General features: G+C 35.8%; 1 protein-coding gene across 1 annotated transcript; it reads left to right on the forward strand.

The window, feature by feature from the left end:
- The first annotated feature begins 2,409 nt into the window (after positions 1–2,409).
- ARL5B (ARF like GTPase 5B) lies at positions 2,410–26,666 on the forward strand. Its single transcript, XM_037060807.1, has 6 exons — positions 2,410–2,875; positions 15,567–15,627; positions 17,436–17,583; positions 19,978–20,061; positions 21,233–21,384; positions 22,429–26,666. Exons 1-6 carry the CDS (start codon positions 2,827–2,829, stop codon positions 22,475–22,477), a joined length of 543 nt encoding a protein of 180 aa, XP_036916702.1. The 5' UTR covers positions 2,410–2,826; the 3' UTR covers positions 22,478–26,666.
- The last annotated feature ends 124 nt before the right edge of the window (positions 26,667–26,790 follow it).

Genomic DNA, 26,790 nt, shown 5'->3' on the forward strand with positions numbered 1-26,790 from the left:
CCAAGAAACAGATACACACACGGGGTTAGAAAAATATAAGTCTAGAAAGGCTGGAAATCTGTAGATCTCAACTCACCCGGAGACTAACCAGCATGGCTAAAGTCACAGTGAACATTATCTTAAAGGTTTAGAACACTTTTGTTCTATTTTTAAGAATTTTTCATTTTTAGTGGACAGACATGCTGTCCCTGGATTTTTGGCTCGAGCCACGTAATTTATCTAAGTTAACAGAGTGCCGCTTCTTCTTCATTCAACATGTCTTGCTTGTTTTACATCTGCTTCATTGCTTTGAACTGCACTGTGGCATTCCAAAGTAGGTGTCAGCTGTGTGTTACTTATATGTCCACTTGGTGGACCCCTAGGTGACTCCAACCCTAGGTACCTATAATCCCTCAGCACAGACAAGGCCCTTGTGTCCCCTTCTATGCTTGTGTGGAAAATTCTTCAGCACAGGTACTCAGGATGGGATTACAGGTCAAACATGTTGACTTCTCAGTGGTTCAACCAAATTTTTCTTTTTATGGTCAGTAACTCTCCCACTGGAAGCTTCCCATTTCTTCTCATCCTCATTAGCCCTTTTATTTCCCAGCTTTCTATTTTTTGCCAGTCTGATGGAGGTAAAGTGGTACAGTGTTTTAATGTACATTCATCTCATTCCCAGGAATTTGGCAAATTTCTTCATATACTTGTCAGTCTTTCTGGTTTCCCTTTCTATGAAGTGTTCATTTCTCTTTGCTCCCTTTGCCACGGGGATTTCCTGTGTCTTTGTTCTCAAGAGTTGCTCATGTATTCCTGGGCAGTTGCAAATAACTCTCAGAATGCACTTAAATTTGTATATCTAGGGGTGTCCTTTCCTAAACAGAAAATTTTAATTTTAATGTAGGTGAATTAACTATTTTGTCACCTCATTTGTTGCTTTTTGATTTCTTATTTTAAAATAGTTAAGATAGTTTACATTTTCTTCTCTTAGTTATTAGCTTTTGCTTTCACATTTAGGCCACTAAACAGGGCAAAGTTCCAGCTAGCACATGTTGGTCTTTGCAATGCCTAGTACCTGCTCTGCATGGTCAAACATTTGTTATCATTGGTTGATGCCAGGCTGTACTGGCTGCTATTATTTCTTTTAAACTATTTGAAATTCACATTTGTATATGAAATCCAAAATTTACTTTCATCATATATGAGCCAGTTTTCTCAGTGCTGTCTACTAATAAAGTCGTTAATTTTTAAATGTGTGGTACGATTTTGGCAACAGTGTATCACATTCTTAATTTTTTGTTAGAACATGGCAATCCTTTGACCTCATACTGTAAGAAAGAAACCTTTATAATATTTAAAAACACATATTGGCATAGTTCTCATTTTTCCCAGATCTTTTATGTCTGTTGGTAAGTTTAAACACATGAAAATTATGTATGCATTTTCAGCAGAAAAAATGGAAATACCTTAAAACACACACACACACACACCGAAGTGCAATAAAGTGAGGCTATGTCTCTAGTTTGGTGTGTTAAAATGACTTGCTCTCAGGGGTAAAAACGACAAGACTCAAGTCCATAGTCTTTTCAATTAAGTTTACTCCTGCAACTGGTTTCAGGGGAATTAGTTACATTTCATCTCAGGCTGTGAAGCTGCTAAATTTGTTATGGAATCTAACCATGAAAAAGAAAATGCAATTGAACCAACTACGTAGGGAATTGGTTTATATATACCCGGACTTCTGAGTTAATTAGTAATAAATTGAACTCAATTCCATCTGCAGCCAATTCTTCCAAGATTATCTGAAATTAGTTTATAATAGCTTATTAACTTGTAATTAAGTTGTATTAGGTATCTATATATATTTTAATTCCGGAGTTTTACTTCCCCCCCCCGCAAAATGTCAGTTTGTTTTGCTTCAAGTACAGTACTTGCAGCTTTTTCTTCTATTTTGTTGAACCCGGGAAACTACTGGGATTCCATTTTAATTCTAAAAAGTGAATTTTAATTAACAGGAAAATGTTATTTCCTTATTTCGTAGATTTGGGGTTCACAAAAATACCAACAGCTTGGCCAAACTGGGAGTCCGTAAGTTAATCACAGAACTGAACTCTATGGCTACAGGCATGCCATTGATTCTCTCTCCACCAATTCCTTTCAAAATTAGGAATAAAGGCAGAACCCCAAGAATGACAGGTAGAGAGATCAGCCTAAAGACAATTCTCATTTCAGTATAGCAAAAGGAGGCAGCTCCATCGAACTGCAGACTGTCCCAGATTTAGAGGCCAGGGATGCACTTGCTCATCAAACTCTAAAACGTGAACCAGCAAGCAGTTCCAAACTGTGACGAGAAAGGAAGCGTTTAGGCGGGGAAACTCCCCAACTCCCACGCACACTCCGACCTCCTACACAACTGGCCAATAGCAGTCCTCACACCGGAAACGAAACCTGAGACACCGCCACGTCGAGTGCGTGGGTTGACGTAAGTGCGCTACGTCAGGTGCCGTCCTTCCGGCGATGGGTGTTCCTGGGGTCGGGAGAAAAGGCGGAGCGGAGGCGGGGCTTGGGGCTGGTTGAGACTTTGGTGGGTAGGTGGGTGAAGTCGGAGGGGACTACGGGTCGGCGTTGGGCTCAGTGCGCTAGAAACAAAGGATTATCCGGTAGGGGCTCTGCGCTACGCCTTCGGTGGGTAGCCGAGCAGCCGATCGCGGCTTCTCGACCAGCCAGTTCCCTTTCCGCGGCGGTCTCAGTTGGCTTCTCCTTGGTACTCCACAGCCCGCGTCGCGGTGGGGGCCCCGGCGCAGCAGCACCTGCTGCTGAGGGACCCCGCGGCCCGCCCTGCTGCTCATGATGGGGCTGATCTTCGCTAAATTGTGGAGCCTCTTCTGTAACCAAGGTGAGAAGCATGGAGCTGCGCAACGGCTCGAATGCTTGGTAGAGAGGGTTTGGCCGCCGAAAGGGACAGCTGCGATCGGCGCTCTCGGTGTACACAGCTGTTTTGAGACGCAGAGCAGTGACTTAGTCAAGGGAGCGGGTAGAAATTCAGTATTTTGGGCTGGGAGAAGGTGCAGGAGAGACCTGGTGTGGGGAGAAGTGGGAAGTCAGAAGGAGAGGCATTTGATGTCCCAGAACCTAAACTAAGAATTTTGAATTTTAGTGTAGCTAAGCGGAAAGCACCTATTGGTACATTTTGGGCGCCTCTTACGCCTCGAATTAAACACCTCTAGTCTTGCCCTAGGGCAAGGCTAAAACTTACATTTGTTTAAACGGGTGCTGTTTTGTTTTCCGACCTGCTCTTTAAGTCAGTGCGCCTTCACGTTCTCTCTGAATTCTCCAGTTCTCTAGGACTTGGGAACGAGTCGTCCTTTTGAAATACACGGCTTTCTGAAAATCTTCATCCTAAATCCTTTATTCCTTTCATAGGTGTTAGAAAACTAAAAGCTCTCGGTCCTAGGTGGGATCTTGGGTGTCCCTGATTAGTCTAGACTGCTTATGAGACATCCAAAAGTTGCAAGTCCAAAGGGCCACGAGTTGTAAAACCTGTTCTGAGTCAGAGAGAATGAAATGTGATGTCTTGTGAAGCTAGAAAAATACCCAGACAAAAAAGAAGCGACAACAGCTGAAGTTTTAGGTATTCTTTTAATGTTTTCTTGAAACCAGTTTTTAAATTCAAACTTGTTTCATTTTGCGTTTAATACCCGGGCATGATAAAAACCAGTGTTTTATGGTGTTACCAATTTGTTACTGCTAATGTGGTCTATTTTTTTAAAGGTTTTATTTATTTATTTTTTAGAGGGAGGGGAAGGGAGGAAGAGAGGGAAAGAATGGTTGCCTCTCGTGCGCCCCCACTAGATACCTGGCCGGCAACCCAGGCGTGTGCCCTGACTGGGAATTGAACTGGCAACCTTTTGGTTCGCAGCCCACGTTCAATCCACTGAGCTACTCCAGCCAGGGCTGCTGCTGCTTGACTTAAGATGTGACAATGAAATGGTTTTACTTTTTTCAGTAGATAAGAACACGAAAATAATCTTTTTGAAGGTGACAAATATAGATATATGTATCCATGCACATAAGGAGACATTCAGTTATTGCAGATAACACTTTTCAAGTGATTTTAGAGTAGCCAGTTTGTCTTTATGAATATTATCCATAAATTTAATGCATTATTTTAACCAGTTTATATTTTATAGTTGCATAAATTCACTAATATATAAAGCAGCATTTTAAGACATGCTAAAAATACATAGATTTGTACAGTAGTCACCTGCTTATCTTTTCTTGTAGTTTAAGAAATAAAACATCATCAAAGTCTTTGGTTCTCCCTGGTAATCTGTCCCATTCCCCTTTCTCCCCTCTCTGTTTTATTATCTTTAGCTTGTTTTTTGAGTCTTTCTTAATCAAACTAAAAAGAACTGAAGTAACTGGAAAATTCAGGAGACAATGAAAGATTTCATGGGATGCTTTTATAGTTGTAACTGTTCTTTTGATGCTTTTTTAGTTGTAACTAAATCCTCATTACTATTGAGATTTTTCATTTAACTTACCTGTTGTATATTTAGTACTAGAGGTTTTTTGATCATTTTATTCTCATTCATTCATGGAACTAACTAACCAGTTGGTTATAGGACATAAACCAGTCTTGCATGGGAGTTAGGCATGGGAGATACAAAGATTTAAAAACAAACAAAAGATATGGTTACTTGTCCTGTGGTGCTCAAAGATCAGTACATGACAGAAAGAAGTAGGAAAAAATGCAGTGCTGAAAATTATTTAACTGATTGTATAAAAGTGTGGTGATGGCACCAAAAGGAAAGGATTACTTTTACTCATGTGGTTTCTAGAAGACTGCAGGAAAAGGGGTATACTTAGACTTAATGACAAGTAGGAATTTAGAAGGCGTGCTAGGCAGCTTGAGTAGAAGAGACATGTTATTCTAAGCAAAAGAACTAACAATACGCAAATGGAAGAGGAATTAGTTTGGTACATGGAAGGAAGCTGAAAATAGTTTAGTTTGGCTGTATTGAGTTTGCCTGTGGGGGAGTTAAAGGAGATGAGGTTGGAACAGCAGCCAGGGGAGCCCAGTCACAGAAGGCCTTGGATGTTGACTAAGACTTTAAACTCTATGGAGCAAGCAATAGGAGCAGTTGAAGAGTTTGGTCATGGTCTGTTATATTTGAGCAAGGGATTGATACTTTAGTCCTGTTACTTTTACTTTCTATATTGACAGAGTTAACTGACCATCTTAGCTTCTTCCACTTTCACCACTATAACACATGTAATCCAGAGATACTCAAGTCACTCAATCTTGGTTACATATTAGAATAATATACCCAAGGCCCACCTCAGACCAGGGAAGTCAGAATGGGGTGGGGTGGTCTGGGCTTCAGTGCCAAGATAATTCAGATGTGCAGCCAGAGTTGAGAACTACTTATCTTACCTTAAATACTCCTTTTCCTTATCTTTCTTCCAGCATTTGCTTCACTCCCACCTTTTTTTTTTTCTTGTAGCATTTTAGAGCACCAAGCATCTTTTCATAAACTTGCCACCTCTCTGGGAATAAGTGTACTAAAGCATGTATTGTCTAAGTAATGTCTAAGACTAATGTGTTTATAATATATATTAGTCAAATCTCTTGACTTTTTTTCCCGGTACCTCCGTATTTTTAATAATATGCATAAATAGAAATTTTAAATATCATTTGTGTTTTTTAATTGAGATATAATTGACAAAATTATGTTAGTGTCAAGTACACAAATCATTTATTTTATTATGGTAGAAGGGAAATTAGTGCCTTTGTGACCTTTTCTGTCATTATCCCAGTATAGGTTTTTGGTTTAATCTATACTGTCTTTTCATTATTGTAACTATAGGTGTGTTGCTGCTGAGCCGCAGTATGCTAAAATTGTTTCCCTTTTTTCGTACAGTTTTTTTTCCCTAGAGTAAATAATTACAACATCTTATTGTTTTAGTGTCTATGTACACTTGGCTAAGTCATTTCATGTTATTCAGAAACTCTGTACTAGTTTCCCCACATCACATCTACCAGATGATTTATCCTTCTTCACCACGCCCTCAGTATTCCTTCCTGCTCCAGACTGGACCCGTTTCTTTCTGTGCCTGGTCCACAGCTGTTCTGGACTTGTCTTAGCCATCATTCTAGGCATGGACTTTGTATTAGAAACCATGTCCTTCTTGCTTTGCGCTTACTTTGATAAAGCATATTGTTCAGAAATTTCCTGCAAAGTTGTCCAAAGTGATAATTTTTTTGCAATTCCAGTGCCTAAGAATATGTTGATCTGCCCTCAGTTTTGATTTATAATTAGGTTGCATATAGAATTCTGGGTGGCAGAACATTTCAGATTTTGAAGGTATTGATTGTCATTGTCCTCCAGCTTCCAAGGCTATTGGGAAGACCAGTATCATTCTGATTTTTTCTGCCTAGTAGATTTTAGAATTTTCTGTTTACCTCTGGTATTTTTTAAATTTGAAAGAGGTGTACCTTGATTTATTTTGGTTCATTGAACTAGGCTTCTGAGCCTTTTAAAAATAAAGGCGTATGCTTTTTGGTTCTAGGAATTTTTTTAAATTTTTTTCTTTGGATTGATCATATGCTACTACACTGATTATCAAGTATTCCTTTCAATTTTACTTTTTTTTTGAGTTCTACTTTCTGAGATATTTTCTTCGTTTCCCTATCTTCCTTGTTCAGCCATTGTATTTTTAACTTATAAAAACTTTTTTTAAGTTGTTCTTATGGCATTGTTTCATAATGGTACATCTTTTAAGTTTCTTTGAACCTTTCTTCTGTTCTCTAATTTTCTGTTTCTATTCATTTTCACGTTGTCCTTTTGCATTGGCAGCTGTCCCCTTAGATCTGTTGGCACTCCATCGCAGGAGTGTGCCACAGTTTGGTTATTCATTTGCATCACGATGGGCTGTAACACCACAGTCACCCTTAGGACTTTTTATAGACATGTGTTCACTTCTCTTAGGAGGATATCTAGGAGTACGGTTTGGGGGCCATAGGGTAGATATATGATTAGTTTATAAAAACCATTGATTGTTTTTCAGAGTGGTTATACAGTTTTTATACTGTTGCCAGCAGTGTTTGAAACTTCTACCTGCTCCACATCCTTCCCAACATTTGGTGTTGCCAGTCTTATTTTTTTTTAAATTTAATTCTTGTTCAAGTACAGTTTTCTGTCTTATATTCCCAGCCCTGCCCCCCCCCCCCGCCCCCAGTCGTCTTCTTTAAATTTAGCTATTCTGTTAGATGTGTAGTGGTATCTTATTGGGGTTTTAATTTGCATTTATCCATTGACTATTGGATGTTAATCATTTTTTCAGGTGCTTATTGCCTACTTTTATATCTTTGCAAAATTGTCAAATATTTTGCCCATTTAAAAACATTTTGTCCAAAAAATTATGTATCCATAATTACTTATACATTCCAGAATTCAATGCTCCATCAGAGCCATGTGTTGTGAACATTTTACCTAGTCGTTGGCTTCCCTGTTCATTCTGTTAATGAGGAGTTTTCCTCAATGGGGATTTTAGTACAGTCTAATTTCTCTTTTTGTCCAAGTAGATGTTTTCTGTGTTCTATTCTTTTCATTTAGAAGTGGTAGCTTTTTTATGCTTACGCCTACAAGCCATTTCAAATTATCTTGGGGCTATGATGTGAGCAGGACTTGATATTCATTACTTTTTCACATGGGCATTAGCTGCTTGCAGCATAGTTTCCTGAAGACTTGCTCTGGGGCTTTGTTGAAACTGCGGTGAAAACTCTGCGTGTGCCGTGCTGCACCGTCACGCTTGCAGCGCTGTTTCATAGTGGGTTGGGACGTCTGGCAGTGCCGGTTTCCTAACTTTCTTTTTAAAGAAATATTTTCATTTTCTCCACTGTTTCTGATTTTTCTTTTACTAATTTCTGATGTTTATTTTCTTCCATCTGCTTCCTTTGGGTATACTCTACCCTCCACTCCTGATTTTTAAGGGTGGGATGTGTGTCATTGTTTTTGTCGTCTTCTTGTTTCGTATATAACATTTTAAATCTATAAATGTCTCTCTTAAATGCTGATTTAGCTTCATTTCACAAATTTTAATATATTCTATTTCATTATTCAGTTTGAAGTATTTTAATTTTTTGTTTAATTTCTTCTTTGAACTATGGATTATTTATAAGTGTTTAGTTTCCAAATATTTATTTTTCTAGATAGCTTATTATTGATTCCTAATTTAATTCCACTGTGGTCAGAAATATACTCTAAGATTTTCTTTTTGTTTCTTTTTTCAAATTTATTTACTTAATAATACAGTTATGTGGTCTGTTTTGCTGATGCACCATTTGCTCTTTAAAAGAATGTATTTTGCAGTTAGTTGTGTGCAATATTTTATCAATGTTTATTAAGTTAAGGTGGTTAGTCTTGTTACTATATCTCTTAATGTGTATTTCGTCTAAGAGAACATAGAGTAGGATATTGTCTTTTTTTTTAATGTAGTGTGAAATTCTCTCCCTTTTAATTGGAATGTTTAGTCCATGTTGTTGAGGGACTTGGGTTTATGATATGGTTAGATATTAAGCTGTGCAATTTTGTTATTTGTTTTCTGTTTATCTCTGCTTTTGTTTTGTTGTTACTCTGTTTCCCCTTTCCTTCTTTCTTTGGGGCTAACTAGAGAGATTAATGTTTAGTCTTAGATTTAATTTTTAAAATCCATTTAAATTTTTTGGCTATTTTAACAATTGTCTTTTACATTATTTCCATCGTCCTTCAAGAGATTACAACATACATTCTTCCCTTTTTGTAATCTACTTAGAGTTAGTAAGGCTAATACTTGTAAAGTGGAAGAATCTTAAGTGTAAGTTGCACTCTCCCCTCCCCAAACTTTTGTGACCATGCAAGTTATATATATGTACTATATCTAAATGTGTTCTAAACTGCACGATACAGTGTTGTATGTTTTGCTGTAAACTGTCATGTGTTTTTTAAAGTCTTAAGAGGGTAAAATTTCCTCTTATGTTTACTCATATTACTATTTTTGATGTTTTGAATTCCTCTCCAGCGTCATTTCCTTTCAAGCTGAAGGACTCTGGCTCTTTTGGTGGTTAATTCTTTAAGTTTTATCTGAAAATGCCTTCATTCAAGTGTATATTGTATCTGAAAATAGCATCGTAGGTTGATTTTCAGAAGATTTACATGAACACCTGTATATCTTTGTATATATCTTAGTTGGGGTTTGCTGAGCTTCTTGAATTTGTAAATTTTTTATATTTTTGTATTCACCTGTATTTCTCAAAAAAGTGTTTTCTCCAAAATTATCCAATATAACAAAGTCAATTTAGTGAGGGCCACGGTTTTAAAAAGAAATTAGTAGTCTAAAATAAAAACAATCAGAATGTGTCAGTTAGCAAAAGTACTGTTCTGCTTGTTTCAATTATGTGTATTCTGAGTCATGACATAATGTATTTCTTAACTGTGGTCATAGCTCACAAGTTTGAAAATCAATGATGAGATTGTCTGTGCTCCTTAACACTTGCCTTGCAGGTTACCTTCCCCTGGGCCTCATGTGAATTCTGTAAAAAACTACATTTCAGTATTTCTGTGTGGAAGCCTTTCTTAATCATTGCTTGTCTTCAGTGTGTTGTGGAGAGAGAGGGAGAGATCTTGGTCTTTTTCCTTAGGCACTTCAACCTGGCCTGGGACCGGAATGTTCTACATAATTAGATTTTTTATTTTTCTTTCTTCATCTGTATTTAATCCCTTTGTTTCCCCTTGTTTTTGTTTTACCCAGTAAGCTATTCTTATCATTGTAAGACTGAAACTTGAGTTGTGTGGCAAACACAGAGGCATCAAGTTGGGAGCCCATCAGCCAGACCTCCCAATGGCATGACCTTAGGCAGGTTATTTAACCTCAGACTGTTTCCTTTCAGGGAGATGAGGAATGGTCTCACTTTCTCACAGAGTGATTGTGAGGATTAATTTACACAATGCAAGTAAATCACTGACACTTACAGTCTAGAATATTTCTTTTTTAATATTGACATTTTATGTCTTTACCTAGGAGCTGGATTCTATATCACACTTATCTTTAAGAACATTATCGTGTGATACTCTGTCACTTTGTACTAATGATGCTATGTTGGAAGTGCTTGTTTACATTCCTGACTTTTAAGATTTTTGAGAATAGAGCCCTTGCCTTATCCGTCTTAATTACAAGTATTATATCCATGTTTGTAATGAGCTCAATAAATGGTAAATTGTGGAATCACCAGATTTATGTAGTTGCTGTTAACAAAATTTTGGTATCCAGGAATATGGGTAATGAGGTGGGATTGGGGGGAGGCTAAAGATTTGGGGAGGGAAGATGATATTTTAGAGCTAAAAGAGCAGGGAAACAAAAGCTAGCTTTTACCTGTGTTTACTAAAATCATTTACTGAACTTCATAGGACCTCCATGTCCTTTTCTATAAAATAAGCAAGGTGGCCCGGGTTAGTAGTTTGTGGGGTTTTTTAAGAACTGGGTTCCTCATAGGTGTCTTATAGATGGTACTTTTTTTGCTGAAGAGGTGGGAGAGAAAGAATAGATATCAAGTTTTGCAATCTGTCCCAAACGATAATATTTTATGATTCTGTAATCAGTGCAATATAGGACACAGTTTTTTATGCACCACCCCCAAGAGCTTAGACTTTCTTTTTTTTTTAGTCCTTACCTGAGGGCTTGCTTACTGATTTGAGAGAGGGAGGGAGAAACACTCATGTGATCTGTTGCCTGACATGTGCTCCCCGCTGTGACTGAAGCCAGAAGTTATGCGATGGTGCTCTGACTGAGCCACCACCAGCAAGAGCTAGACTTCCTTTGGTCTAGGCCTCAGATCCCACATTGTGACATCGTATCCTCTGAAGATTTTACTGCCTACTCCTTGCGATAATTCAGACTTAATTTTCATTGTGTACAATACTCCAGGTTTGCTAAGTTACCAAATTGGGTGACTTGGGGCATCTTTGTTTAGTTATTGGAGTTGTTTACACACTCTGTTTGCAAAACCTCATCATTTTATCACACATTAACAATATAAAATAAGTGTTAACACAGTATTTCACAAGGTATTAACACTGTCCATATTTAGTGCTTCTGTAATACTTGTGTTAGTCTACAAACTTTTTTAAGGGGGGAGCTGGTATCTACCAAAACTACAAATTGAGTTTAATAAATTATTTTTAATTGGGTAAAGAGAGAAACTTCTTTCAATCATTTTTCTTGTTAGCCATATTTTACCTGTATTTGTCTACAAACAAGTGCCGTTACTAATTTTCTTTTAAAGCCTCGTTCTGTCTAATCTTTATCTTCATGCCCCTCTTACAAAAAACGTGAGCCAGCCTTTCAGCAGGTCCAAAGGAACAAACCCTATAGTCAAGACTGCAGAGAAGCTTCTGTGTACACGATCAGAATGAAGCAAGCTCTGAGATCGGACCTTTTCCTTCATTTAGTATAAATAAACGTGCTTTTGGTCAGGCTCTGGAGATGTGTAGGTTGGTGCTGTTGGAAGGACTCTTTCCTCAGACCTTTGCTGCAGGGAGAGTCCAGTCTCCTGGAAGAGGCTGCTGGTGAAAAAGCCATGTCCAAGGTGATTCTCATAGTGTGCGGACAGGTTTTTACAACCTTCTGGGTTCATTGTAAATTTGGTATGGTAGTATCTTGTTTTAACCTAAAATTATTTGGCTATGCACAAAGGCTTTTAAGGAGTACAAGTCCTATCCCCAACACACACATTCTTGTCCCTAAGCATGGGCAGCTTGTTCTCTGTGACACCATTGATTTTAATAATGATATTTTTTAAAAGAAGATAATTTTTTTATTTTTTTAATTTAAATATATATTTTATTGATTATACCATTACAGTTGTTCTATTTCCCCCTTCATTCCCCTCCACCCTGCACACCTCCTCCCCCACCATTTCCCCCTTAGTTTATGACCACGTGTCTCAAGTTCTTTAGATTCTATATTTTCCCTACTATTCTTGCCCTCCCCCCTATCTATTTTCTACCTACTGTCTATGCTATTTTCTGTATCTTCTCCTCCCTTCTCCTCCTCCCACTCCGCTGTTGCTAACCCTCCATGTGTTCTTCAATTCTATGGCTCCACTCCTGATCTAGCTGTCCTCTTGGTTTGCTTTTGTTTTAGGTGTGGTTGTTAATAACTGTGAGTTTGCTGTCCTTTCACTGTTCATATTTTTCATCTTCTTTTTCTTATATAAGTCCCTTTAACACTTCATATAATAAGGGCTTGGTGATGATGAACTCCTTGAACTTGACCTTATCTGGGAAGCACGTTGCACAATTTATTCTAAATAAAGAATTTAATATTGTCCATGTTATAGTTTGCCCTATTTAAAGTTAACTGAGAATTTATTGTGTTTCAGTCTATCAACTAAAATCATTTCATTTTCTTGGAGAGTAGTTATTTGGAGTTGGAAGTTTACATACTGCTTTTTTATGCATGTCAAGGGTCAGTTGAAGTTGTAAAAGTACAGAGTTCTGTAATTTTCTCCTCACAACTTGAGGCGTTCCAATTCTAGTGAAGTGGAAATCTGTACTCTTTGCTCTGCAAGGAAAAGTGATGTTAAACATCTAATGTTTATCTGACTGGCAGCTGACTTTGAAGTTTCACCTTTGGGATAGATTCTTTCTCATCTTAATTGGGACTGAGTTGTGCCACAACTGATACGTTTTAAGGGTTTTTAAAAAGCTATTAGATAAAAATTTTTGTTGGGTGATAGAAAAAGTACACATTTATGAGCATCTTTCTATATCTGCTTTAGTTAACTGTGCCAGGTAAAGGAAATTATTTTTTTATCAAAGTTAATCTCCAAGAAATCGCTGACAGCTACATAGTTTAGTTAATCTTTTATTTCAGCACATAAAATAAGATGTCTATATGGCCTGTCAGTTATGCCCAACCAAGGACAACAGTGCAGAGCAAGCACCATTGAGTTACGAGTGTTAAGCGTGAGGGCCGGTTTTGAACATCGAGCAACATCAGATTGCACTTTATGATAGTAGTTAAGCTTTTAGTGTGTATTGATGTGGAAATTTGATAGACTGCTGTGATTCAATAACACCTTAAAGTATCTTTCTATTTTATTAATCCAGATGCCGCTTGCGGACATTTAAATCAACACATTCTATTTTCTGCTAAGGAGAATGTACATATTTAATAATTTTATTAACATTTGTGAACTGACATCTTTGGTCGTTGACAGATTCAAGTAGCAGCTAAGTAAAAAGGAGGCACTTGAAGGAAGAATTACAGTTATGCAACAGAATGCAAAAAAGCTTTTATTTTGTACTTTTTTTAGTAACTGCTCATTGAACTTGATTTCACCCTTACTATATATAGAGATCTTTCAAAGAAAATATTTAAACTAACCCTTGGTTATTTTGTGCATTTAAAAGCATTTAGCTATTTCTATTTTGTTGTTGATGTTTCCTTATATAGAGTGAGGTTGTTGATGGTGATTTTACATCAAAAGATAGGTTTACTTGAGGGGTGAGTATCTATATCATTATCATAAGAGAGAGTTGAAATTGTGTGTTTTGTCTTAATTGCTGGGATTCCCTACCAATGAGGACAAAAAATAATCTGAAAAAGACCTTAATCAAAGATTAGAAACTTTAATGAAATTCATACTCTATCCACTTTGAAGGTTCACCACCCCTGATTTAGTTCAAATTGGGAACCGGTCCTTCAGAATGATGTTTTGCCATCACAGGCTTTCAATACTCTGATCATCATAATAATACAAAATGTGATGCAAGGAACTATTTGCAAATGGCTTTAGTTGTTCGCTTAAGTTGCCCGAGCAGTAAATCATTTCGTGCACCCACATTTAGCTTACCCCTAGACTAGGGTACTTCTCATGTCTTGAGGGACCCCAGTGGTCTCCAGATGCTGGGCAGGTGGTTTCCAGCTGTCACCAAAATTTAGAATGCTTGGTGCCACGTAATGTGATTGGTGCTCCATTGATAAGAATGCTCTCCTTTTTGTACCGTAAGGGAGAAAAACAGCAACACTTCAGAGCTGGCTCCATTAGAAATTAGAGTCTGTGAACCAAAAGAGTCAGAAAAGAAGAATTATAGCGAGTCGTAGAAGTGGAGGAGCTTTGTTTTGTTTTACAAAGCAGCTTCTGCCGCAGTGGCAACAGCTCTTCCAGAGGACGGTGCCCTTTGTCCTCCAGTATTATGTGCCGTCGAATGGAGATCGTTAGAAGAGACTGAGATGGTTTGTTGCCTAAGAACTTGTCTGTAAATTATGGCTTCTCTGCAGTACTAACATTTTAGAGTGGAAATATGACCTGACATTTGATCAGGTGTGTATTGAGAATTTTGACATTCACGAAAGGTTAAGAGGAGCAGTGTTCTGATATGAACTGTGTCAAATCATTGGCTGCAGATCAGTTGTGTTGTGGTTCTTTTTTTAAGGTTTTATTTATTTATTTTTAGAGAGGGGAAGGGAAGGAGAAAAAGAGGGAGAGAAACATCAGTGTGTGGTTGCCTCTCACCGCCCCTCCCCCCCGCCCCACTGGAGACCTGGCTGGCAACCCAGGCACTTGCCCTGACTAGGAAGGGAACCAGTGACCCTTTGGTTCGCAGGCCAGCTCTTAATCCACTGAGCCACACCAGCCAGGGCTATATTGTGGTTCTAATGGCAGCTTCCTTACATACCCTGTTAATGTTCACTGGTAGCTTCTGAAGCATTCTGCCCTGGGGAAGAGTGATCTTTAATATATTCTGGATGGATTAAACTCTAGAAAAGATGGTGTCTGGGGAGTTCCCTTCTATGTTCAAAGGAGATTTCAAAATATCTATCACTTAACGGAATAATTAAACTGCTTGTGAGAGAAGTGACTGTCAGTGCATGAGGACAAAAGGAAGGAAGAGGTTTTTGTTGCACCAAGACCTGAAGCAGTACCTGCTCAGATGAATTTTAAAATCCAGATTGGAAAAACCCATTACAGATTAAGTAATTGTGTATTTACTTGTAAGCCAATGGAAGTGATGAAAAACTGGTTGCGAGTATATATTTTATTAGTTACGGGACACTATTCAGATTTATGTTTTAAATTGGATTTTTAAATGAAAGGGGGAAAAAACTCTTGGTGTACATGGGTGGGAAAACTTCCAGGTGTAAAAACAACTTAATAAAAAGGTAATTGATCAATAGAAAGGGCAACCAGGTGTGTGTCAAACATTTTTAAAAAACCTTATATTTTAAGTTATAATGTCTTGTCAACTAGTGTTTGAATTTCCCCCCAACTTAGTAGAAGGGATGAAGTTCTTGTGTTTTTCCCGCTATCTCCTCTGTAAGAAAGCTGGGTGAAGAATATCACAATAGCTTGGATCGTTCAAGGCAGGAGGTCTTGACATCGTAAAGTTCTCTTTTTTCCTTTATTTTAACAATCTAGTAATAAGTACTCAGGGAATGATTCTCATTAGAGAGCTAATTAATAATCATTGTTGAAAGCATGTAATTGTAATATGTAGCAGTGATAAATGTTAATGGTTTGCTTTTTTTTGTTGTTTTACTAGAACACAAAGTGATTATAGTGGGACTGGATAATGCAGGGAAAACCACCATTCTTTATCAATTGTAAGTATAGGTGTTCATTAAAATTGTTTTTATTATTTTAGTTATTAGAACTAATTTTGTATAAGTAATAACAAGGTATTATTATAATATAGTGGAAAAAGTTGAACATTGGTTTTGTATTTTACCAAACACAAAATTTATGCAAAAGTGAGTAAGGTAAGCTGCTCTACATTTGTTAAAGCCTTCACAAACTCTTTTTCTGGCATCGAAAGACAGAATTAATACTAAACTACAATAAATAAAGTACATATTTGTAGTGCCAGAGTGAGGTAACTAAGTGCATTTCACTTACTTATTATCATACTAAGGTTCATATAAATAGATGGTGATCTCTAGGAAGCCGTTACTACTCCAAATAGATCTGGAATTGTTTTAAATAGCCAGACTTTTGCCCTGGCTGGTGTAGTTCAGTGGATTGAGCACAGGCCTTCAAACCAAGGGAATCACGGTTCAATTCCAGGGTTGCAGGCCAGTTCCCAGCAGGGGGCACATGAGAGGCAACCATACATTGATATTTATTTCTCTTCCTCTCTCCTTCCCTTCCCCTCTAAAGATAAATGAATAAAAAAATCTTTAAAATATATAAATAAATAAATAGCCAGACTTGTCAAATCAAAAGAAATGAAGCTCTCCCCTGAAAATACTGCTTCAGTAGCTTGCAACAGGGAAAAGCTTTAGACTTTCAGAGAAATACATTTATACTTTAAGGAAAGTTTAACAGTCTATCCATCTACTTGTCAAAGTACATCCCATTATCCTTTACTGTGGAAGAAATGATCTTTGTTAAGAATGAAAATGGATGTATATCCCAAGCATTTTAACAAGTAGTTATAAACAATACAGTTATGTGGTTGGTAGTCTTCCCACCTCATCTTAAATGTATCAGTTGGTGGCTCTCCAGAAATTCTCCCCTTAAGCAGTGCTTAACATATCTTTCAGCTACTTCGCTGAAAGCTACTAAGTATGTCTGTTGTTTCACTGCTGAGTAGCTACTTGTTTTTCTTTAAAACAATCATTGGCCATTGTGTATTTTAATATGACTTTGTCTTTCAACATCAGATGAAGCATTTCCGAAATCTTGTCACTGTTGTTGAAATAATTTTGTACGTGGCTTCAAAAATATATATAATACCCAAAAGAGGTTTGCAGACTTCTTTCAACACACTACTGGCATGTTACAGGCAAATACATATTTGTTGCATAAATTAATGTAGTTAATGAGTGATTATGATGATATGTGTGATATGAGCATCAGTGTATTAAATGTATTTAGAATTAATTTTAATTAAATTTTTCATTTGCTCCATAGTGTTATCTTTTTAAGACTGCAGTTCAGGTTAATAGGCCTGCACTGATTTTTGTGGCTGAGCCAGGTCTCAGTTTTCTCACAGACAGTCTTTAAAATTCTAGATGGCCTACCGTTCCATGGTCACTACTTCATAAGCATCAGGGTCACCATTGCCTGGAAACTTGGTCTTCGGGACGGAGCACTGGTTCTGCTGTAACTGATAACAAGGCCTGGGTGGTATTCCGATTTGGGCCACAGAAACGCAAAGTCACACCATAGCGTTCCCTTCTATCCAGATCAAGTGTGTAGTTCATCCCATTAAAAGAACAAGAAAAAACAGTTTGGCTTCAGGAGTTGTTCTTTGTCTAGATGTTTGTTTGCACAAATGTTCTGTAAGGTTCTGTTTTTGATTACCATCATTGGTACAAATAAGAAAGATTGATTCTGTGAACTATAGAGATTAAAACTTGCTTCAGGTTCTTAAGATTCACAAAAGAGTTTTTATGGTCTTTTTCAACAGCTTAATGAATGAAGTGGTTCACACATCTCCAACCATAGGAAGCAACGTGGAAGAAATAGTTGTCAAGAACACTCATTTTCTCATGTGGGATATTGGTGGGCAAGAGTCGCTGCGGTCCTCCTGGAACACATACTACTCAAATACAGAGGTGTGCTGAAGCTACTGTTCGAGTAAATTTTAACCAAAAAAAGAACCACACTAAACCCAGGAAATGATGAAGGCATATTGACAGTTACTTTTTGATAAGTTCTTTTTCTTTTGGTGAGGAATCTGAGGTTTTCAAATAAAAGACAAGCAAGTAGGAAGAGTGGTGGAAGCTATTACTAGATGAGCGCTTACCAGCCCGCAGTCTCAGTTAATTCTCTCCATCATGCTACAGTGTCTCCACTGGTGGGGAAATTGGAACTGAGGGTAAAGTTTATATCATCTTTCCCAAGTTCCCACAAGAAGAAAAATAAAATACCTGAAGCATAATTTGATACAAGAGTTTTGAATAACAGGAACAGTTAAAAATTTCGTGAGATTATAATTTAATTGTAAAAAGTGGATTTGCAGGCCAGCCCCCAGAGTTCTGAGTCACTTCACGAGTTCAGAGCCAACCCGGGGAACAGACTAGAATATGTTGGTTTCTGTCAGTATTCTTAGAGACAGACTAAACAGATAAACAAACATGTAATGCTGTTGAGAGAGGCTTATCTTTGAGAATTTTAATAAAGAATTACATCCATAATTTTTCTTTACAAAGAAGTATACCAAAGCAATAATTTTTTCTAAAATGAAGCCTCTTAAATTGAGTGGTTTTTTTGGTGGGGGGTCATGTAGCGATGTTGCCTTTTTAAATAAAAACACGTATTCCTCTAGATTTATATTGTAATAACATATGTATATGTGTGTATATATTCCCGTGTAGTGAATAACTAATCAAACCAAATGGCATATCATAAATACTCAGCAGTTGTGGTAGCAATTGATTTTTTTTTTGCTGGGGAGGATAGGTTGGTAAGTAAATATTATACTAACATGTTAGCTTAATTAATATTTGTGTGTGTGTGTGTGTGTATATACCTACAGTAAAATAACATCCAAAACTAAAATATGTTAGAAAGTAAGGAAGAACATTTTAGCATTATGATTGTTTAAACAGTATAGTTGTTGGTACTTTTTCAAAGCTCCCAATTAACTGTTGGTGTGAAAAGAACAGGTATCTTTGATAAACAAATCAAAATTGATTCCTGCCGATTCATGTACATTTGTAGCATTACAAAAGGGCAGTTGTTGAAATTGCTGAAAATTGACTGAGCTAGAAAGACAGGGTCTAGAAAGACAAACATTGTTATTAATGCTATTTGCATGAAATGCCCTTTCAATAAACTATCTCTACAAGAATCTTCAGCCTTTATTGTAGCACAGCAGTATAGCACATGGCATTTGCAATCTTAGGTTCTACCTAGGGATCTTCTTATCTACGTAGTGTTTCCCTGATATCTTTGTTCACCTTCGTCATCTTGCTTCTTAAATTCTTTACGTTGAGGAATCATCCAAATGCTGAATGTCTCCATTATAATACAAGGAGTTATAGTTGGTGACTGATTTCTGACATCTTACTCTCTTTAACATGAAGTTATTTCCATTCTAACTTTTCCATGTTTCTTATATTTATCTCTTCTACTTTCTTTTCTTTGATTCCTTTCTAAGCCATCTCAGTGTATATCCAGATTTCCTAGTTCTCTCGTTACCCAGGTAACAGTCATCTGAATAATCTGATTCTACCCTTTCTGTCTTGGTTTTTTTGCATCACTTTCTGTACTGTAATCCTTAATGTCACTTAATCTCATTTCTTAATTGTTTCTTCTGCATAAGATGTTCACTTAGGAGCTGTTCATTTATCGTTATATCTTCTTATTTTGTTTATTGAAGACACCTTGTGTTTAGTATGTGAACCCACCTTTTTTCGTATACACGGCTCCTAACAGCTGTGCCCAGTGTTCTTTGCTCTCTTTAAATTCACTTGCTTCCTCTTTAGCATATTAACACCTAAGTGTATATGTTTCTTTTTACCACATTTCTTGCACTTTTATTGTTGATACTGTGACTTTTAAAATGCTTTCTTATTCATTAGTTAATTTAAAAATGTTTATCTTTTTCTTTTCAAATTAGCTTGTGTACATCTTTCCAGTAGACAAGAGACTGGGTTACATACAATTATTGATTGCCTAAATGAACGATTACAGATTACTTTTAAGGTTTAGCAAAAGTCATTTTATTTGCTGTGATCTTTAAAAAAATTGATTACTTTTTAAAATAAATCTTAGTATTGTAGACTATTATATATTCAAACATTTCTTTTTAAAAATAAAATTGGGCATGGTTTGTATTTGTTGATGTGATTCCGTATAACGTAAACTCTTTATGATGGAAAAGCAGTAGACTGTTTTCTAGTAATGATGATGCCATGGGAAGAAAATACTTCATTACCTGAAAGTAGTTTTGCATGACACTTCAACATCCAATTCAGTTTTCTTTCTCTTTAATTGTCTTCTAGTTCATCATTCTCGTTGTTGATAGCATTGACAGGGAACGGCTAGCTATTACGAAAGAAGAGTTGTACAGGATGTTGGCTCATGAGGTAAATTCTGAAAACAAACATAAACAATGGAGTAAGGTATCTGTGCACTGGTTTTGCTCTTTATAAATGTGAATGTGCTCTGCTGTTGGGTATTTTATCATGAACCAAGTTTTACATATTAAATTAATAAAAGTCTTAAACTCAGAAATTTTCATTACCTTTTTAAACTTAAAAAGAATCCAGCATATTAATTTGTAGGCTACTGTTATAAAAAAGATTTTTTCATAGTTAAAACTACTGATTTGTGCCTTTAAAATTCTGTCTAATCAAAGCAAGAAAGACTTAAGTGTTTAAAATCCTAAGAGTTTATAATTGAAAATTCTTTAGTGAATAATTTGAGATCACTTAATTCTAAATATTTCAAATATAAAAAATATATAATAAAACACATTTATGCACCCACTGCTCAACATAAGATGGTAAATATCTTTTGTGATTTCTTCTATTTAATTTCATCTCTTAAGGAATCCATAAAGAATTCTACTGTCCTAAAATAGTGATTATTAGTCCTGCGAATATCTGTATCTTTAGAATATTATGCGCCATGTTTATAAAACTTTATGTAATAGTTACATATTTTTCTGTAACTTGGTTGGGGGGGGCACAACATTGTAATTTGTCCATGTCAGTATGTACCCCCTATATCCATTCACTTAACAACCACATAGTCACTGCATGACTGTTGTTTTAGTAATGAACATTGAGGTTATTTCTAATGTTTTGATGGTATAAACAATGCTGCAGTGAATTTGAAGGCTTGAGCTTAAGTTATACAGAGACTAATAAGTATTGCCCAGCCCTCACCCTTAGTGCTCTCCTTTACATTTTGGAGAAACTATATATATAGTAGCCTGCAACATATTACCGTATTTGCCCATTAGAATATTGCTCATGATAGTTTTAAGTCAATATTTAAGATTCAGGTTTATTTTGCTCACCCCTTTGGTCTCTCAGTAGAAAAATAACTTGTGTTAATCTGTTTTTTGATTAAATTATCATTTACTTTAGATTTCATAAAACTTTTAAGTTAAACATTTGTGCCTGATTTTTTTAAAGTGGAGATTTCATTATCACTGTCCAGTAGAATAACACATTTTGCCCTTGTGCTTCATTAGTTTCATTTGAATGGTGTGACATTTCTGGCATTAGAAATATTTCATATCGATTGCAGGATCTACAGAAGGCTGCGGTCCTTATCTTTGCGAATAAACAGGATATGAAAGGGTGTATGACAGCGGCTGAAATCTCCAAATACCTCACCCTTAGCTCAATTAAGGACCATCCGTGGCACATCCAGTCCTGCTGTGCTCTGACGGGAGAAGGGTGAGTGTTAACCGGGATGAAGGGGGGTGTGATGTCTCTCAAAATTTCTTTTCAACTTTTTAAAGCCAACTTGTTTTTTAATTTGATCCTGCTTTTATACTCCTTAATTAAAGAAGGTTTTTATATTGTATCTCAGGGTTACAAGATTGAAATAATTTTAGTCAATTACTATTGTTCAATTCACATTTAACAAAGTTACAAGTTTTTGTAACTTTTGGTATAAATAGAATGTTTTACCAAAAATAGGTAATAAAGTTTTGAATTAACGTTACAATCCACATTTTTAGTTGTTGTTCATTTCTTGATTCATCGTTTGTTAACTGGGAGAAAACTGCGATGTCACTTAAATCAAAGAGGAAGCTTCAAAGGCATATCGCATTTTCTGCAAGGTTTAATTAAGCCTAAGAGTATATCTCCTTTATTATCAGGAGTCATTTGGGGCTACATATTTTTAGATGGCAAACAAATACCATTGTAACAATGTATTCTGCCTTTCCTAAGAACTTGAATTTGGATAAATGGTCCAAGGAAAACCAGTGTGGTATGCATGGATTAGCCAGTTCATTTCCAGGACTTACTTATGCTCAAAATAACTTGGGTCTTCTTAGTTTTTCTTATACTGGAATTAGTTTGCGTATAATGGCTACATGTAGACTTTTTTGACCTAAACTTTTAAGATCGTGTCATAGCGTTTACTCTTTAGAATTTGGGAGCGTGAGGTGAAGTCCTGTTGTCTGTCCGTAGCAACCACACTGAGGGATAGGGGAGGAGTATTTGCAGTCTTGCTGGCAAAATGCCAAAGCCACGTCCTCAAGATGAGACTGAAGCAGTTTCCTGTGTTATTCATCTGAATCGGGTCATTTTGTTTCTGTGAATCCTCCATTCACATTTTCTACTTATTTTAGTGTTAACCTGAAAGTTTTCACTTGTGTATAAATAACTATCGCAGTACCAATCTTTGGATAATACTAAAAATACTAAGTACGCTTTCAATTTTTCATTATAAAGTTCTTCATTTGGAAATATTTCTCTCTCTTGTTTCAGGTTGTGCCAAGGTCTAGAGTGGATGACTTCCAGAATTGGTGTGAGATAACTTTCTTGCTCGGAAGAGACTGCTGTATTTATTCTGTGACACGAACATTTTTTCCTAGTACCTTTGGCTGCTGAGGCAGCAGCATGTTTAATTTATAACAACACAAACCTCTATGAGCAACACTTGAATCAAGTGCAGCTGAACTGGAACACGAAAGACTTTTTCTTAACTTTTTTTTAATGCACTAATCTTCAGTTGGATCAACACTAATGTATAACTATGTTTTCAGCAACAGAATTTTTCTGACTGCTTATTCTAATTAATCAGTGACTGCCTTGTAAGAAATGTTTGTCATATGTTTAATGTTTTCTGAAGTATTGTAATAACTTTAATGACCAAGTTCTCTCATTTCTTTACTGCCCTTGCCCCACCAGATAATCCGCGGTTTGACAAAGCAGTGGTGGAAATCTCTGGGCACTGGTTGCAAACTTACCCGACACTAAATATTTGCCCTCTCTAAACCACTTGTCTTTTGGACACAGCTTATTATAGACAAAGAAATCTGCCTAGAAAATACATGCAAGAAAGATTAAACATCATAAGAGCTGCCTTCAAATGAGTTAACTTCCCCTACATTATTGCAAATCATGGAATAATTTTAAGTTTCTTTTAGCATGGAAATTAAATTGGTTATTTATCCAAAGGAATTAAGTCCACACTTCTGCCTTTAACATGGGATTATTTTTGGTGAAAAGCTAGTCAAGGTAAAATATTTATTTGAAAGCTCTACTTATCTATGATAAGTATTTTGGATAAATCTGGTATCTTAGGAATGTCACATTATTCAGTGCATAAGTAAATATTGGAAGTTATTAAAGCATACCAGCACTAATATTAAAACCAGACAGTTGGAATATATTTTGCTATCAATTATAAAAAACTTTATTATCAGCCTAAAGTTCACCTATCCACTTGCAAGGGACATCTCATCTGCTTTGGGTAATAGCTAAAGCACAGTATAAAGAGTTTATTTTATTTCTTAAAATTTGAAATGGTGTCTGTAAGAGTGTTATTACCACCAGCAGTACATTACTTTAAAAAATCGTATGGCTCTCCCTAAGTCTGTTTGAGGCTGTAGTGGAATAAGCTTGAAACAGTGCCATCTTTATTGTTATGCCTCGTGTTTTGAAATGTTTTGCTGGAGTATGGGAAACTGCTGTATTTAATTCTGGCTTTTAGAATAATACTGTGAGACACAAAGTTATGCTAACAACTTAAAAAAGAGGAAAAAGTCATAATCTAGCAAAAGTTTGTTGGCTAGTATTAAAACATTTTCAAGGCAGTCACCAACTATGAACATAATCTTAAGCAGTGCACTCCTTAAGGAGAAGGACAGGCATTTAATTTTAATCCTTTTATCTTAAATGTATGGTTTTGCTGTAATGAAAGGGATAAAATACATATTTAGGGAATAATACTTCATCTTTGCAGTATTTTTTTTCCCATTTGGGTCAAAAATTGGATTCAGTGTTCTTTAGAATATCAAAATACCTATTCAAAAGTGGTATTTAATTCTAATATTTTTTTATTGTAAGTTGGTTTAAGTTCTGGTCTCTTTTTAGATACATTTGATTTATTCTACTTAGTCTGATTAATTTAGTTGAGTATGGCAACATTTTTCTGATTTCTATTTAGTGATAGCACACCCCAGAAATGAAAAATGGCCATATGAGAGCTTTTTGGACTTTGAGAACTAGTTGTTTATTAACTTCGTTTTGAATGTTTTTCTTAGTGGTCCTACCAAGTACAAGATAAATTTTGTTTTTAATATAATTCATAATCAAGAACCTGAGAGAAAACAGACAAATCAATATGTATGCCTTGTGGTGCGTATGTCGCAGTGAGAATAAGAATTATGAAAATACTATTTACTCAAAGCACACTTAGCCAGAATTTTTCTCTTGGGTTTATAGTTTAGCTATAAATACTGAGAATAGTTTTCCTAACTCTGTCCTGAGGAAAAACATATTAATATTCCTGTATATGTTTTTACTTTGAAATTTGTCTTCTTATATCTAATAAGATTGTCTGGCTCAATTTTCTCTTACCAAATTATATGGTTATTTTCTATATTACCACATCAGCATTATATTGAAAGTGAACAACTAGTATAGAATCAAGTTTGCTATTTAATTTTTTAAATACAATTTATTTTATTTTTTAAATCCTTTTTTGAAACACTTTGTTTTGGATTAGAAATAATTTATGTTAGCCATGTGTTGACAGGGAAATTGGCATTCAACTAGGTTTTGTGCCAACAGTTGGGAAGTTCAATTAAGAAATTCATGTAGGATTTTTAAAAGTATTTTATAGGTTCTCAGTAGATATTTCCTGTTACAGTGATACGAAAACTGATTACTCTTTACTCCAAGAGAATGGTTTGAGCCAAGCATGTATTTAATGCTATAGCTTTGGTTTTCACACTCATTATAACTCAGTCACCTGTAAGATATTGTCTAATGAAAATGTAAATTTGTGATTAGTGCCTTTATTCATATTTTGATATGAGTTCTCAATTTTGTACTGTACTTGTTCTGCATAAGTCAAATTAACAGCTAATTATCAGTGGTATGATTTGAATTTTACCCTCCCCATCAGCCCTTCAGTTGCCTAGCAAAGTTTCTAGTTAGTGGAAAGCAAGGGACCTACCCACATTCGTTTAGGGAGATCATTCTATGTTTTGTTTTTAATCTGAATATAAAGAAACTAAAATTTATCTTTTAAACATGTTACAACTAAAATGTAATTGCCATATGTGTGTGTGTAAGTTCAAATTGGACACTTTTCTTAATTTTGAAAATTTCTTCATATTTAAACCCATCTCTTATAGAAGCCCACTTGAGAACTCTTTTAGAATTAACAGATTCTTTTATATGGGGATGTACTGCACATTTTGTATAGTATAATTTAAATTTTAAAAATCTAAAGTAATATATATCTATATTCTATTGAAAAATTGATTTAAATACATAACTTTTGCTTTTAGGTCCTATGTTAGTGTGCTTACAGGTATAATTTTATTCTATTTTCATTGGAAGAAAGACAATAAATTTGGGTTTTATTGTTAAAATAATTTTACATGTCTACCACCTCTATACCCATAGTCATCTTAATTAAGCATAAGTTAATTTTCATTATCTTTAACATAAAGAGGAAATATATGTATTTTTCCTATGGAAACAGTGAGTGATGTGGGCAGCACATCACTGTGAGTGATGTGGGCAGTGTAAACAATATTCTCCGAAATGTTATGGGGAATCACAAAGCAAAAAAATTCAAAGAAAATAAAATTATTTTAAAAAGTTGTGGTGCAGTATCTTAGGATAAATTTGAAATGAAATTGTTTCTGACTACCGCTCATGTAATTCTCAACTGTGTAAAACCACATCAGTTGAAAAAACATACCGTTATGCCTATAGATGGATATATTCGTGGGCATTTATGTTTGAAGACCAGTGTCATGAGTCTTAACTTTTCATCTATGGCTTTGAATCCAAAATATTTCACATCCACTTCATTTCTAAAAGATCCTCTATATTTTGTCAGAGTAAGGTCATTTCAAGGTACAGCATGATAAAGAAAAGGAAAGGAAAGAAAACCAAAAAGATACAGCATGGTGACTTGTATCTAGTAGAATATTTTTCTGGCTATCCAAAGAAGTGGATTCCCACCTCTTTATCATTTCATTTAGTATGTGAATACAATCAAATAAGAAAACAAAATATCAACTAGCAATGGCTACTCAACTCAAATTGAGCTAATAGCTAATGGCTGTGCAAAGAAAAAAATAAGCCATACTAAGAACATGATAGTAAGCTGCTGATAAAACACCAGCATCTGTTGGAAATACTCTTTTCTAGAGAATACCTCGCTTATTTTCCTGGCTTTCTCTAACTAGAAGGGGTTAGTTTGTTCAGAGGTTATTGACCCTGGCGTCTCCAACTGCAGTTCTGTTTGACTTTCCAGTATTGAAAGCATAGTGTAGCCAGAACATCAACATTTTACAAACATCTGTATAAACCTGAGAGGGGCTTGTGTTCAAGGTTAGCAGGATTGTTTTCTCTTTCCTCAGTAATGTCTTCTCCTTACTCATTTACCATTACTGTGAAGACTAAAGTCCAAAAGTCAGGTTCCCAAGAAGTATTTTCTAAGAGTTCCATGTGGCCAAAGCTAAATAGAAAAGGCCAATGAAAAAAGATATTTTCAAGTACTTTATATTTAAGGTAGAAAAATTATTGTGGTCAGCAGGCCTAAAATCAGCTTTAAATGTATATAGTTTGGTAAAATATTTGGAAAATATTAAGTTAGAGAAG

This window comes from Sturnira hondurensis, unplaced genomic scaffold (assembly GCF_014824575.4).
Source record: "Sturnira hondurensis isolate 20B ecotype Veracruz unplaced genomic scaffold, ASM1482457v3 Scaffold0012488, whole genome shotgun sequence".
Classification (NCBI taxonomy): domain Eukaryota; kingdom Metazoa; phylum Chordata; class Mammalia; order Chiroptera; family Phyllostomidae; genus Sturnira; species Sturnira hondurensis.